Source organism: Petaurus breviceps, unplaced genomic scaffold (genome assembly GCF_028583685.1).
Source record: "Petaurus breviceps papuanus isolate PSGF00001 unplaced genomic scaffold, PetGlider_PUasm1.0 140, whole genome shotgun sequence".
In the NCBI taxonomy this organism is placed as follows: Eukaryota; Metazoa; Chordata; class Mammalia; order Diprotodontia; family Petauridae; genus Petaurus; species Petaurus breviceps.
The window spans coordinates 37302344-37319336 of NW_027185698.1; the positions used below are offsets into that span (position 1 = coordinate 37302344).

At 39.8% G+C, this 16993-nt stretch overlaps 1 protein-coding gene across 3 annotated transcripts in view; it reads left to right on the forward strand.

Annotated features, from left to right (window-relative positions):
* Positions 1–16993, forward strand: part of SORCS2 (sortilin related VPS10 domain containing receptor 2) — a 1276597-nt gene that overhangs the window by 455180 nt on the left and 804424 nt on the right. For all 3 annotated transcript variants that reach the window (XM_069070295.1, XM_069070289.1, XM_069070305.1), the window contains exon 2: positions 10780–10847. In XM_069070295.1, coding sequence (XP_068926396.1) covers positions 10780–10847 — 68 coding nt within the window. The remainder of the gene's footprint in view (positions 1–10779; positions 10848–16993) is intronic.

Consider the following 16993-nt stretch of genomic DNA (forward strand, 5'->3'; position numbering starts at 1 on the left):
TTGGAAGCTTGTAGAAGCTGCATTGGGCAGTTGCAAGAGTTAGCCCATGTTACATTGGGGGCGGGCCTAAAATACATGAGATTCTCTGTAGGGTGATTATAGAGCAGACTTTGGAAAGATTACGAATATCTGAAAAGACCAGGAATCAGGATACTTAAGCTTCGGCTCTGGTTCTTTCACTAACTTTCTGTGTGACCTCGAGTAAGTGTTCCTCATGCCTAAGTTTCCTTGTCTATATAATATTATCGTTGCACCAGATGACTTGCAAGGACTCTTGTAGTTATAAATCTTATAATCCAATGATTTGATGATCTCTGGGGACCAACTTCCAGCTCTATGATTCAATGAGTTTCTCATGACTGAGGAATTAAGAACAAGGTTTAGGATTTTCTGTTTTTTTTTTCCTTCCTTCATTGTGTTCACCCATTTCATGATCTAGAGAAGTGATTTCCTCAAGATTACATGACTAGGTAAAAGAGGCCATTTTTTGCCTCATTTCTTACATGGCCTTAATCACTGAATGAATGGGCCTTGCTGCAGATAAACTGAGACCTGGGAAGGACCTTGGCTTAAAAAGGCCAAGGTCTCCCCTGCATCAGGGGCCATCTCCAGTTGTCCTGATCTGTATCTTGCCACTGGACTCAGATGGCGCCAGAGGATTAAGTGAAGCTGGTGACTTTGCACAGCCCTATCTCACTTAAATCCAATTCACTTGCATTTCATGGCATCACCTTCTTGATGTCATGGTCCTCTTTGAGAATGAAGCACAAACAACAAAGACATGGCAGTCAATAGCAGAGGAGGATTCAAACTTGGGCCTCCTAGATTAAAAATCCTTTGATTTTTCCACTATGGCCCAGTAGAGGAAATTATTCAAGGGACACCATGGAAATATCAGGCCAAGTAAGGCTATGTGGTATGGAAGGAATAGTTCTGACTCTGGAATCAGAGGACCCAAGACTTCCCTTTCACACTTTGGATCTCTGTGATCTTGGATAAATTACTTGACTTCACTTGGTGTCATTTTCTTCATCTGTAAAATGAAGGGGTTGGATTAAATGACCCATTAAACCTTGTCCAGAGTCATGTCTCTGATCCTAAGGGTTTATTAAAAAAATAAGGGGAGAGGATCAGTGGTGATCTCTCTGGCTAATAGACCTTCTCAGCTGATCACACAGTAATTTTGGGATTTCCTGTGGGGTAGGGGTCCTCAAGCCAAAAAGAGGTACTCCATTCTGTTCTATGGGAAGGCATGAAGGCCATGGAAACCCTGGAGCTAGTAGCCCAGGGAGCGGTTATGGCAATTGACCAGCTGAACTGGTCACACTGGAGTAGAGAGCAGGTTTCAGAACTAAAAGCAGTTTCTTTGGAGAATAATTACATAATCCCTTATTCTAGCATAAGAAATTTTACCTCCAACATGTCAGAAGGTGGGGCATGAACCCAGTTTCATCATGCAAGTTTCAATCTTTCTAGTTTATCATTGATCTCTGAGTGAAGAGGGAAGAATCTTCCCATCCCATGAATTTGTTCAGGCATAATTATATGACAGTGGAACAACAATTATTTTGTCAACTAATTAGAATGTCAGGTCCATGAGAATTGTTTTATATTTGTCTTTTTATCACAAGGGTCTAGCACAATGCCTGGCATATAGAAGGCACTTAATCCATGCTTATTATTTTATTGATTAAAGGATTGAGGGATTTAGAGAACAGGGGAGTTTTATTCCATACTTGAGGGTAGTTGTTGAGAGTTGAGTAAAAAAACAAATACAGCTCTAAAGACATGAGTTAGAACAATGGTTCTTAACCTGGGTTCCATGGATTTGGATGGGGCAAAATTGCATCTTTATTTTCACTGACATTTAATTGAAATATAACAGTTACTTCAATTATACAGCAAAACACTATTCTTTTTTTTTTTTTTTAAGAAATTGGGGTTAAGTAACTTGCTCAAGGTTACACGGCCAGTTATTTTGTGTGGGTGCTAAGTATCTGAATCCAGAACTGATCCCAGGTCCCCTGACTCCGGGGCCGGCACTCGTACTCACTGCACCACCTGGCCACCCCTGCAAAACACTATTCTTAAGAGGTCCATTGACTTTACCAGATTTCCAAAGGGGTATATAATTTAAATGAGTTTAAGAACCTCTGAGTTAGATTAGAAAAATAAAAATCGTAGTATTTTTGAGTTAGAGGGACCTTATAAAATCAAGGGTAGCCTTATTATTCTACAGGTAAGACCCTTAGGAGCAGAGAGACCTATTGACACAAAATTGACACAAAAGAGGCCATTTTTTTTGCCTCATTTGCCACAGGTCATCTCTGTGATTTCAAAGTCACCCTCTAACTGGGGTGGGGTATGATATTAGAATGCTAACAGGAGATTCAGCAATAGGGCTAAATCCATGAGCCTAACTAGACCTCCAGAGAACTGCTTTTTAGGGCATATAGAGTAGCGGGAAGGATTAGGCAAGCTTGGAGGAACATTCTGGGCTTCATTATAAGAAAACCACATCCAGTGGCTTTTACATTGAATTTGACCCTCATAATTCTATAGACTATTATGATGTGCATATCAGTTTTATGTTAATTATCTTGCTTGATCCCCTGTAATGCGAATGTAAATTTTTAAGATCTTCCCTGCCCCTAGGCTACAGTGCACCTGGAGCCTGGGGTGGGAGGCTTGTTTTTCAGCAGATACTTTTTGATTGGCCAGTGGGTCCCAGAAGGTTGTTACATTCTCAGAGCCAGGAGAAGGCTATATAAACCCTGATTTGAGGCTTTGTTTTGGGGCTCACTTTGAGAAGTGTTCTGTGATTTGATCAGATGAAACTCTGGGAAGCCATTGTTGAGAGTCCCCTGGCTTTGAAAAACCCAGATGTTGAAACCCAGATGTTGATTTGGTATGGATGTAATGGTTGGACAGTTTGGAAACTGTCTACTTGATCTGTTTCTCTTTCTTGATAATTCTGTCTGTATATTCTGAAGTTCGGGGTGCTGACCTTTTTCCCCTGAACTAGGTAAATGATACATATGTTTGACTGATTAAAGTAAGCTTGTTAACCCATTTTGAGTTGCTTTCCTTTAGCAAAGCAGATCTAAGACCTGTGTTGGCAGCAAACCCTGGGGACGCTTGGGGTGCTTGCTGCTACATCCCCACAACAGAGAAGACAAATATGATTCCACTCTTATTGTACAGATCAAGAGGTTAAGTACTATGCCTTGTCACACAGCCAGCTGTCAGCAGAGGCAAAGTAGAATTGAGATCTCTTAACTCAATCTAGTGCTGTTGACAGAATGACACAGAACCATTTAGAAGGACTTTATCTCAGCTGCTATACATGCATTTGAAACCGCCATCACTGGGAATCAGCAAATGATTCACAGACTCATTCATGGGAACATAGAATGTTACAACCTGAAGGTGTCCTTGGAATAGAGATTGAAGAACGCTCAAACTGGAGGGGGGGCTTAGAACATAGAATAGAGACCTTGTACCCCAAAATATCAGAGTCTGAAGGGATCTCAGCAGGCATGTCATCTAGCCCCTATCTGGGGCTATCATCAACCCCCTAAACAATATCTCCAGCAAATGGTCCCACACACTGTTCTGGAATGCCTTTTGTAACAGGGAACTCGCTACTTTTGGAATCACCTTTCAAATGACATTGTGACAATGCAAACTACCACATTGTTTCCATGGGGAAAGGGTTATCATCTATTTATTCTGTTGGGTTAAGATTTTCTCAGGGTTCTCTAAATCCTCTAGGGAATGATAATAGTAACAATATTGATAAAACAGCAATAACAACCAACCAAAGAAATCATAAAAGCAACTGATGCTTGGATGACACTTTCAAGTTTCCAAAGACCTCAGCCTCTATTTTTTTATCCAAGCATTATCTGGCAGCCTCTTTTGGTGGAATGCACATAAAACTACATAAGAAACATATTGATGAACTAGTTCTTGGGAATAAAACACTGGCCTGATAATCCATTTCCCCAGTTATTCAGGATTCTGAATTTACCAGCCAGCCCTGAGCAGGGGAAGGAGAACTGTTTTTGGAGTTCAGAGATCTGGCTCAGAATACTGAACTTGATGCTGACTGGGTGTTTGACCCTGGTGGGAAGCTTAGTGATGCAGTAGATAATGCCAGACCTGGAGTCAGGAGGACCTGAGTTCAAATCTGGCCTTTGACACTTACTAGCTGTGTGACCCTGGGCAAGTCACTTAACCCACTTAACTGTTTGCCTCGGTTTCCTCATCTGTCAAATGATCTGGAAAAGGAAAAGGCAGACCACTCCGGCATCTTTGCTAAGAAAATCCCAAATGAGGCTACATAGAATCAAATACAAATGAAATGACTGAATAACAATAAGATGTCTTTTTAACCTCCCATCTGCATGAGATATAGGGAGTGTGGTGTAGCTGATTGAATTAAATGCTGCAGAACTCACAGGAAGAGGGGGAGGGAAAGATATTCCAGCTCTGCCAATTACTAGCCATGTGACCTTGGTTAAGTCACTGCCCTGCTGTGGGTATTAGTTCCCCAACATTATGGAAAGAGCTTTATATACTGTATAGAGAAATCTGTGCTATACTATAGTTATATTTCAATTTTTTTTGAAAGTTTGAAGAAATCATGATTACAAAAGTAACTGTGATCAAAGAGTAACTGGGCAATGTTAACATTTAAATCCCTTTTTAAAATTCTATAAATAGCTAACATTTATATAATATTTCAGAGTTTTTTAATCCCTAAGATTCTAAGTTATAGAGAAGTTGCCAATCTGTATTGGCAGAGGTAGATCCCTTACCTGAGAGTTGCTTATTCCAATGAACCCATCTGCTTCAGAGGTTGTAGCATGCTTAAATACCCTATGAAGTATTTAAGGAATACCTCTAAGAGTTATTACCCACATTTTATGGATGAGGAAATTAAACAAAGAAGTAAAAGTGATTTGCCCGTGCAAGCACAGCTAGTAAATTTCAGAAGTTGGATTTAAGCCCACAACTTCCTGCTTCCAAGTCAAGCACTCTATCATTGACACCATGCTCCTTCCCTATTTCCTCTTTTATTTTGCTCTGATTATCCTATGGACTTAAGATTTCTTCTTTGTGGGTACACACTCCAGTGATTCAGATCATAGCCCTTGCATAAGTAACTCTTGTTCATGTTCTTCTGAAAATCTTCCATAGTGTCTCTATCCAACAGATTAGAGTCTTTACTCTGGTTTTTTTTAGCCTTTTGTAGATACCAGTAGGGCCCATAGACTGTCCAGTAGCCATCCCTCACTCTCACCACAAGATGGACTGAGATCTCTCTGATGACATCCTTCCTACAATTTCTCTTGGGCAGCTCTTCGCTGGGGATGGTGTTACAGCCTATCCATGCCCTTCCACTTCCCTTTGACCCTCAACTTGAATTCACTGAAGAGTGTAGAGCTCACATCCATTGAGAATCAATGGAAGGATATTACTATTACTACTTTAAGATGGGCCTTTGTTTTAAAAAGAAGTTTGGGGTTGTTCAAAGCACTGCCCAATATCCAAAAGGCAATCTTGCCCATTCTTGTCCTTGTGTCTGAATCAGTTCTAGTTTTTCCACATTACTCATGTCCATTGTTTGTCTATTATGTATATATATATGCATATGCATACATATGTGTACCTAAATTCACATACATACATGTGAAAATATATAAATATACTCACATATACATATATTTATATAAGATACATATATACACATATGCATGCATAAATATATACATACAGATAGGTAGATACAAAAGTTCTATGGACTATCCATCCAACTGCCTATGACAGACTGACCAAGAAGCAGTTTTGAATTCTTTATCTGCTTGAGTTTAATCCAGGAAATAGCATTTGCTTCATTGGGCAGGACATAGGTTTCATTTTCCTCTAAATTTAGACTATATAAAACATGGATGGATTGGGCCATGGACTGGCCTTGTCATTTCATTCCTGTGGGAACTCTCAGATAACTGCCTCTACTAATGTATGTTGGGGCCTTTTCTGCAACTTAGAATCTTTTAAATCCTGTGCAGCCCGTATCCAACCTATGCCAGAGATAGAACTTGAACCCAGGTTTTCATGACTCCCAGTCTAGCTATCTATCAACTATACCACACTCCCTCTGTATAAAATCTGATCACGTCTTATGTTCAGTGCTGTAATTCAATATATGTGTGTATCGTATACATGTATGTATATATTTATTTCTATATGGATAAATATATAGATTTTTTTTGTCATAGTTGACTTATCATTAGTGTAGGGAGCTAGCTCCTCGTGGAATTCTTTTACTATAGAAAATTAGTAACAATTCTGCTTCTTAGAGAACTGCCAGAACAGAGGTTAAGTAACTTGGTCAGAATCCTATATCCTGGTGTGTCAGAATCTACACTTGAACCCAGGTATCCCTAACTCAGGGGCCTCTGACTCTTTGTCTGTTATTCTACACTAGCACTAGCTCTCTGTCTTTTTCTCTCTCTCTTTCTTTCTCCTTTCTTCCTCATTCTCTTTCTCTCTCCCTTTCCCCCTCCCCCTCCTCTTCTCTTTGCATACATACCCACACACATACATATACAGAGGCCCAGAGAAGGGAAGTACCTTGAGTTATATGGCTAGTAAAGGTCTGAGCTGGCACTTTATCCCAGGTCCTTTCCTTCTGGAGCTCATTTTCCTTCCAACCCAGCTCAGTAGTAGAACTGTTGGGTGGAAAATGCTTTGTAAATTTTAAAGTGTTTTGAAAATGTGAATTATTATGTGTTTTATGAAAAGCTCAGAGGAAGGAATAAATGCAGCTCATTCCATTTGCCCATTGCATTTTTCTGGAGTAATCAGTATGTTGAAGGACTGTGTGGTCTAATGGAAGGGTGACCTGGGTTTAAATCCTGCCTCTCAGACACATTTTGGCTATATGACTTTAGGTTAATCCACAGTTAATCTGCTAGTTTTTCCAGTCAAATTTTAAAGACTATAAATGTCAAAGCAATTGCCAAATTGTGTTGATAGAGGAAGTTTCCTCACCTGAAGTTTCCAAACCAATAAAATTATAGGTCTTGACAACCAGCCCCCTCCTCCCCCACCCCAAAAGGTACTCAGAGTAATCAAGGGCATGAAAGAGCTAGCTATAAGTGACGTCACTTCTCAGGGCAAAATCTTTCAATCAAGTTTTGTCCCCATACAAGGCAAGGGGTTTGACTGGTACCAGACCTCAATCATTATTAGGAAAAGATAGGTCATAAGGCTTGGGCAAAGCAAGAGGGCTTTCAAGATCTGGGGCAGTTAGCAGTGAGGAAAGGAACAAGGATTCAAAATGTACTAATCAAAAGGAGGGGAGCGGGGAGCGGTAAGAAGGAATCTAAGAAACAAGTAAGAGCCATAATAGAAGCCAGAGGAATCAGGAGTAAAGGATATTAGAGCCCTGACCCAGCTGTAACACTCTTACTCTTCCCGCCATCTTTCCCTGTCCATCTGTGTCTATGTATTTAGTTTTATAGGTTTAGGGAAGGACATAGCAACAAAATGCACAAGATAAGAAAGCAAAGATGAGAAAATGCAGGGGTGGGTTGTGAGCTGTGCTAATGGAAAGGTGACTACACTGAGGAGATCAATGGTCCATTGAAATATTCTCTTTATCATGGGCTTCTTAACCAATTCTTTGTGGATCATACATTTGGAAAGAGAAAAAGAAAACATTTGTGTAAATTCAAATGATTCACTTGATTCCCATTAAAATGTTCAATTATTCCTCATTCACCTCTGAAATCTATGAAGTATAGTTTCATCTGACAATAGTTAATAATAATAATGGCTAACATCTATATATAGCACTTACTATGTGCCAGGCACTGTACCAAGTATGTTATAATTATTAACTCATTTGATTCTTGCAACCTCCCTGGGAGGTTGGTATGGTTATTATCCCCATTTTACAGATGAGGAAATGAACAAATAGAGGTCAAGTGATCACACAGCTAGTAAGTTTCTGTAGATATTAGAACTCTGGTCTTTCTGACTACAGGTCTGGTCCACCATCCACTGAATCACCAAGTTGGAGGTAACAGAAAGTAGAAAGAGTACTATTGGACGCCAGGAGACATAGGTTCAAATCCCAGTTCTCCCACTTAGTTATCTGGGTGACGCTGAGCTACAATTCAGACTGAAGTTTGTTTTATTGCTATTATTTTCTTATAAAGTATTCTTCAGCTGTTTTTGTTTACTTCCATCCAGAATAAAAGTGTTATGTCTTTGCACATGAAAGGAATAGTTGCAGGACACCCCTGAAATGAGTAAAATTTGAGGTTTTGATGAGTTCTAATCTAGGCCATTGACTTGGAAGCTTGTGGAGGCTGTGGAGTGGAGTGGGGTTGAGACAATGTTGTTATGGTTTCCCTCTCTTGAGAATGGATGACAGTGTCTTGTAGAACCATTTATTAGGAGTTTTGGGAGGTTGATAAGTATATAGTCCACTAGTGAGAAGGTCTGAATTTTAAATGACTATGTGACTTTAAGCCAGTCTCTTTTCTTTTCTGAACCTCTATAAGAGAAGGAAGTTGGACCTTAAGGCTCATTCATGTCCAGTTTTAAAGTGTTAATGTCCAAGATGTAAGCGCCCCATATACAACCTTTCCTCCATTTCCTAGGAAATCACATGTCAGACTCAATCCCAGTTGTCCATTCTGGCAGTACTCATTGGGTTGTTGGAGAAAAGGATGGTCCCAGTTGAATGATAGATCCAAACTGCTGGAGATGGCTGATGTGGTGACCCCAAATCAACCAAGCTAACAGCTGTGCAGGAACTTGGAGCCCATTCCAATTTTACCTCTCTGGGGTTCCCATGGCAACTGTAGTGTTAAGAACTAACATGGGCTGGCAGAGAGTGGAATGGAATTTGATGTACTTTAAAATGCAGTGGCCAGTGAAATAATTTTGGATGAATCCCCTTCCCCACTGGACCAGGATCTGTGATGTGAGGGATGTTTACTTCTTATATTTTTGTGCTAACTTAAATATCTTAAATTGATTTGGAGTGGATAGGTTTCTATCCAGTTTAAACCTCTTCCATTTTCTTCATTGGTACATAATGAAAATGTCTTTGTTAAGTGGGGCTCAATTTATGTTTGAAATGCATTTTTTTATTTCGTTTTTGAACCATGGATGATTTATACACCTCCCCTCCCCCATATGCCTTGGAAAGCAGCCACCATTTCAGGAAAAGTAATGAGATGGCATATTTCAGGACCGTCTTTCTGGGCTTGGAGGGAGCGCCACTTTCTGGCTGAAGCTCACTGCTTTTGTGGAACATGTTGGTTAAGATAAATACCACTCAAGAGAAGTCAAGCTGGCTCCACTCTATGTCAAGACTGCGACTAACTCAGCTGTTCCTTTCGTGACAGTCCTGGTTTTTTCAAAGCTGGGCTTGAATCATTTGAGCTTATTGGTAGCTGTCTTTGGTGAGCTGCATTTTTAAGAGAAAAAAGATCAGTTTTGAAATCCAGAGAGCCTAATCTTAGGTGCAAAAAAATGTACAGATATCATCTTGGATCTTCTGAAATATCTGGATCTGTTTCTCAGTGTTATTTATCTTGAATGTTGTGATGCTTGGAAAGATCTGAGATGTATCATCATGGATGTTCTTTCCACCAGTGTAGAATGTGACCTTCCTGTGTTTTGCTCTCATTACTCTGAGAAGGTGGTCAGCCTTCTGCTGATGATCCTCTCAGCAATTAGATCAATTGATTAGTTAATCAATGAGCATTTATTAAGCACCCACTATATGACAGGCACAGTGTTAGGCACTGGAGATCTACTTACAAAAGAACATTTCTGGTCTTGAGTTTACATTTCAATCAAAGGAGACAACGTGAATACATACATGTAAATATATATGCACACATGGAATAAATGTGTATGTATGTATATATATATATATATATAATATTAATGCTTGAGCTAAGTCTTGAAGGAAATGAGAAGGGATTACATTCCAGTCATGGTAGATGCATAATCTATTACTGAGCTGGTCCTTGGAGATTTTATGGGCTCTTCCATTTGATTAATGTTGCCTTACTCTATGTTCCAGTTATACAGGTCTTTTTACCACCCCTCACTCAGGGGTCATCCCACTTTTCTGGGTCCTTTCACTGCTTCCCTTCCCCCCACTTTGCCTAGAAAGCTCTCCCTCCTCACCTCTACCTCTTAGCATCCTTGACTTCCTCAAGACCCAGATCAAATTCCATATTCTGCAAGAGGTCTTTTTCTGCCCTTCCCCCCAACATCACCCTCTATGCCTTTCCTATGAGATTACTTCCCTTTTACAATGAAAATCTCATACAAACATAGATATTTGAATGCTTGTCTCCACCATTAGAATGTAAGCTACTTGAGGCAAGGGACCATGTTTTTGTCTTTCTTGGTATCTTCCTCGGTGCTTAGCACAGTGCCTTGTATATAGTAAGTACTTAAGAAATGCCTATTGACTGACTCACTGACTGATAGAAACTGTCAGGGCCATGAGAAATTCTTTTTCACTGTCATTAACCTTTGGGAATCCATAGTCACCTTCATATTCCTCCAAGAGACCACTTGTGTTCAACACCTCCCTCTAAGACCAACTAGAAGAAAAAGCAAAGAGCTCATACACAGTGTTTGATATGTTATGGAATCACAAGATAAAAAGTGGTATTTCTCTCTGAGGTTGGAAGTGACCACTAAACTCTGTTGTTTCATTCCCCTCCATAGGTAATTTTGATTCTGACCAAGTATTATCATGCTGACATGGGAAAGGTGCTGGAGAGCTCTCTGTGGAGGTAAGGGCTCTCAGAGCCACCATCTTCTTTTTTTTTCAAACTGTACAAAAGTATTACAGCTTCCTCACATTGACTCCCTTTGCCAGAAAACCTTCACCACAGAGGCTAAACTGCAGGCTGAGTGCCAGAGATTGGTCAGCTTGCTTGGGCCACAATCAGTTGGTATCAGGAAGAAAAGACATTGAAAGAGAATTAAACATTTACGCAGTGGAAATAAACAACATCAGAGAATAGAAAACCTTTTAGAAGCCATTTTAGCAGAAACGGAGGGTTGTCTTGTAAAATCGGGTCAATGAACAATTTCCCACCACTTACATTCTTGAGCTCACATGTAGCTATCAGAATCAACTGAAGGTACCTATTATCTTCACTTTTTAGGAGTGGGATTTCCCCCCTTACTTTCCTTTTGGTTTGGTTCAGTAAATAAGTAAGAACATCTTTCTGCACTTGAGATTTTAATTCAGTCCAGCCTTGTGAGACTCGGTTTAGCCCTTTAAGAAAAAAGATGGTCTGGAAAAAACAAACAAACAAACAAACATTTTCAATTAACTCTTTAGCTCTGTCCCCAGAACATATCTGAAGACCTCATGGAGAGTGAAATCGATGTTTTCATGGAACTTAGTGATAGGTATGGAATCTGTTCTCTTATCTCATGACTAGCTGCGTCAGGGCTTGTGAACTTGTCTGGTGAGTATGAGTGGCTAACAGACAAATTTTTATGAAGTAAGTACCTGCTTCCTGCAAGATACCATGCTAGGTGGGAAGAGTAAATGTAATGGATGAAAACAATACCTGTTTACAAAGTGTTTACATTCTAATGAAGATAAAAATAGTATATATATTAAAAATATATATAAAAATATATAAAAATAGTATATATATAAGTGCATACTGAATAACTATAGAAAGAAAAAAATCAGATCTAAGTGGGAGGTAGTTTGGGAGGGAGGGCAGCAAGAAGTTGGGTGGATAAGGAAATGGCTTGGTTCAGAAAATAAGTAAGAACATCTTTCTGTATTTGAGATCTAAATTCAGTCTAGCCTTGTGAGACTTGGTTTAGCCTTTTAAGAAAAAAAGATGATCTGGAAAAAACTATTCGCATAGAAAATGGTGTTTAAGTTGCATCTTGAAGGAAGAAAGATTCTAGCAGGTGAAATTGAGGAGGGAGTACGTTCCAGGCACAAGGTCAGATCAGCGCAAAGGCATGGAGAAGGGCCATGGAGTGCCATGTGTAAGGAAGAGATAGAAGGCCAGTTTGCTTGGAAAAAAAAGTGTGGAAGTGGGCATCATGGTGGGTGAGGCTAGAGGCTGGATAAAAATTTTGAAGAGATTTAGAGGCTAACAGAATTTGTATTTTAATCCTAGAGGGAACAGGAAAATACTGGAGTTAATAGAGTTAGGCAGAGTGACATGGTCAGATATGTCCAAGAAAAATAGAAATCACTTTGGCAACAGTGTGTAGGATGGACTGGAACACTGAGAAACTCAAAGCAGGGAGATAATCATGAGGGTTTTGTAATCTAGGCGAAAGGTGATGAGGTCTGGGAATGAAGTAGTAATTATATGAGTATAGAGAGCAGGGTCTGTTGGATACAAAAAGGTAGAAATTGCAAGATTTAGCACCTGATTGGATGTGTAGGGTGAGGGTGAGTAAAGGATCAAGGATGATGCTAAAGGTTATGAAACAGAGACTGGAAGGATGGTGGTGCCTTTGGCAAACAGTAAAATTTGAAAGATGATAGAGCTTCGGGGAAAGATAATGTTTATTTTGGAGAGATGAATTTATGTTCCCTCAAAAACATACAATTTGAAAAAATCCAGTAGGCACTTGGTCATATGAAACTGAAGCTCAGGAGAAGATACTGGAGGGGTGTGAGTGTGTGTGTGCGCGTGTGTGTGTGTATGTGTGTGTGTGTGTAATGTATATATCTGTGACTTGTTTGAAGGGGGATGAGAATTAAACCCAGGAGAGTGATGAGGTTACCAGGGAGAGGATGGGACTATGACTTGGAGCCCCTCCAAGGCCAGAAAGCCTTTCCAAGGGAAAAATTCAGTCCTCTGGTTATGGGATGGCATCCCTGACACTGAGGGAGCTGGTTCGAGAATGCACACTCTTTATCTGGAAAGGAGCTAGGTCAATATGTTGTGTATAAGCTCAGTCATCCATTAACCATTTCTAGGAAAACAAGGAAAACACTAGAACATGTTGGTAAGGGAACAGGAGAAGGGGTAGGCAGGATGAGGATCATCGACCCTATGTTTATTAAGCACAGCCATCTCTGCGCAGGTTTTTCTTTTGTTATAAGTGCCTATAATGGAATGGGCATGCTGGCACCAGACCATGGGCACCAGGGATGCCTTAATTTCAGAACATGCCTCATTCATGGGAAATCATTTGAACAAACCACCAATTGCACGACTTCTTTGAGGCTCCCCATCATCCTCCAAATGAGCAATCATAGCAATACAGGAATAATAGGTGAATTAAGGAGATTCCTCTCATGTTGTCCCTTAAATTTCACATTGCCACAGGTTTCTCTGTGGCTTATTTCACAGGACTATTAATTTAACACAGGAATAAGAAGATTCTTCTCCAAAGCTAGTCACCTCATGCTGAATCAAACCAAAATTAGCACTGGCCTTCGAGTGGTTTGAGATTAAAACAAATTAGCTAGAATTAGCTACAGTCACATTTGAAGTACCAAGGAGACACCATCATATATCATTTGAAGGCAGTGTCTTTCCCCTTTGGACTAACATTCTAGGAGAAATCTGTATAAAGAGATGCTGCAGCTGCTGAGAACATAGTAATTCTAGGTAGCATCATCTCCCAGTTTCCATTGTCTTAATTTAATCACTCTATTCACCAAAAAGGCAGATTAGGTCTGACATTGTCCTTGGTTCCACAGGGAGATGTAGTAGGATTTTTTTATTGCCCAAAGAGTGAAGAAATGTCTCCGACTCTCTGAACCTAGTACAGCCTTCCATGTAGAACCTTGCCACTATTGCCGGAGGATGCTTCTGGATTCTTAGGCTGATATTTTAGAGACTATCCTCAAGTTAGTCCCCATTGTACAAACTAAGCAAAAAAGGGGGTAATCCCTACTTTCATTGAAACAGGATTTCTTCAGTAATTCCTTAGTCTTGATTTCCATGTTGCAATCATTCATAAAACAGAAAATTCATTAGAAGGAAAGTAATTATTTTAACATTCCATTAAAATTCCTAATATGTCTCAGAAACTTTCATTAGAAATGCCTAGGGAGAAATGAGTCAAATGCATTAGAAAAGAAGTTATTCCCCAATTGATAAATGGTCAAAGGATATGATCAGGTAGTTTTCAGAGGAAGAAATTAAAGATATCTATAATCATATGAAAAAAATGCTGTAAATCACTATTGACCAGAGAAATGCAAATCAAAGCAACTCTTAGGTACCACACCTCACCAGTCAGATTGGCTAACATTAAAAAACAGGAAAATGATAAATGCTGGAGATGATGTGGGAAAATTGGAACACTAATACGTTGTTGGCGGAGTTGTGAACTGATCCAACCATTTTGGAGAGCAATTTGGAACTATGAACAAAGGGCTATAAAAATGTGCATACCCTTGGATGCAGCAATGACACTTCTAGAGCTGTATCCCAAAGAGATCATACAAGTGGAAAAAGGACCCATATATACAAAAATATTTATAGCAGCTCTTTTTGTGGTGGCAAAGAATTGGAAATTAAGGGAATGCCCATCAATTGGGGAATGGCTAAAGACATTGTTGTATATGAATGTAATGGAATACTATTATGCTATAAGAAATGAGGAGCAGATGGACTTCATAATAACCTTACAAAAAGAGATTTACAGAAACTAATGCTGAGTGAGGGGAGCAGAACTAAGAGAACATTGTACACAATTACAGACACATCATATCTGTGATGACTGACTTTGATAGATTGGCCTCATCTCAGCTATGCAAAGTTATAAGACAGCTCCAAAGGACTCATGATGAAAAAGGCTATCTACATCCAGAAAAAGAATTCCGGAGTCTGAATGTAGATTGACGCAAATTACAAATTGCTCTCTCTATTTTTTGTTTTGTTTTGTTTCTCCTTTCTCATTCATTGCGTTGGTTATAATTCTTCTTTACAACTTGACTACTGTACATGGGATTGCATGCTGCCGTGGTGGGGGAGAAAATTTGGAACTCAAAAGCTTGTAGAACTGAATTTTGTAAACTAATAGTAAATATATATATATATAATATATACATATATACATATATATAATATATATATACATACATATATATATTTAAAAGAAATACCTAGGAATCTTATCCTCCTTTCCCCTGTCTCCAAGAGTCATATCTTATTCTCACTCAAGACAAAGTGACTGAGAATTATTGTTCATAATTTTCTTGTTCTTGTGGCAGACCTGCGGAATGGCATTATGGCAAAACCTGGGAATCTTTCAAGACAGGGACCAAAGAGTAGAGGTGTGGCATGGGTGATATACAACACTGGACAAAGTAGTCTGAGTGCAGAGCCAGTGAAGAAGGCTGGCTGTGGGCAGAGGTCCAAGGTTCTCTTAATTACAGAATCTGAGAACATGGAGGGGAGAGATCTGTCTGTGCTTGGGAGCATACAGTTAGCAACCAGGACTCAAGGGGGACCCAAAGGAACAGGTAGACTTGGCTGCCAAAGTAAAGGTCAGCAAAACCCAGATACCAAAGAGATCAAGGTAGAGGATCCATGCTTTGGAGAAGAGTTTGACGCTCTAATAGCTGAGCACCCTGTGGCTGTTTAAGATGGGGCTACTGATTATTCCCCTTGTTCTTCTCAATGAGCTCTACTCAAGGTGGGGACATCATCCTATAATGCTCCCACAATCAGAAATAGTTGTGTCCATATGCTGTAACAGTGATGTGGGTGGTGGTAGTGAAAAAAAAAGCACCCACACATTTTTTGGTGCCATTTCAATGTAAAATGCCATGGTACAGGGTTTGTCCCCTTACAACTCTGTAAATTTCATATTTATTGTGAGAATCTATAGTTCGTTGTAGATCATGTTAAAGGAATCTGAAGATTATTCCTCTCAGAACTGAGCTCAGAATTCCTGATTATCTTGGAAGGAGATAGTTTGCATTCCCAATTGGAAACTTTCATTAGTCCTGCTGAAGTATCAAAGTAAATCTCAGCTGTTGCTTTTCCAATGCAATGACAGTACAATGTAGGAAATCAAACACTTACTGTATTCAGAGCATTGTAATAACTGCTGGGGGAGATAAAGAATTTAGATAAGGCGCAGTCTGTGTTTTCAGGGAGTTTCTGGTAGGAGAAAAAGACACCAATACAATGACTGTAAGATGCAATTTTATGTAAATGTTACAAAGTAAAGTGTCATGTTTTGTATGGATGGGTCATTACTCCACTGTTATCCCACTGGGCAGCTCAAGGCTGGCTTCCTGGGAAAAGTAGTCTTTATGTTTAGTTTTAATGTTTTTTACATATATTTTCTGTTTACTTTTTTGTGTTCATGTTGTTTCCTATCAATAGAATCTAAGTTCTTTGAGGAACTTTCATCCTTCTCTTGAGGCTTAGGGGTGCTGGGACCCTGAAATAGTGACACAGGTCCTGCCTCAAATGAATTTGACCCAAGCCTTCTTTCATTCTAAGACAAGGTTTATTAGAACACTGGTCAAGGGGAAAGATTCTAAAAATCTGCAATAATTGGCTAGATTGAATCTGAGTCATTGGCTAGACTCTTAAGGAATATGAGCACTTTAATGGAGGCAAGGTGGATCTTTTATACAGAAAGACTGTGGGAAGGATCTAGGAGTTTCCAAATAGTCTGGGGTGACTGGGAGGTAACAGAGAAGGATCTGGAAGGACCAGTTGCCTCAGGCCAATGCCAGGGATCTGGGTTACTGGAAGGGATGTGAGAAGTGACCTGGAGCCATCCAAGGGCTGGGCTAGTTTAGAGGTAACAGAGAATTGGAAGTTTGGGCATTGGTGAAGGCCTCAGACAAATACCAGAGACTTGGCCATGTGGGAAAGTCCAAGGAAAATTCAAGGTGGAGGGGGAGTTTTGTAGGGTCCTTACCTCCTTCCTTCCTTCCTTCCTTCCTTCCTTCCTTCCTTCCTTCCTT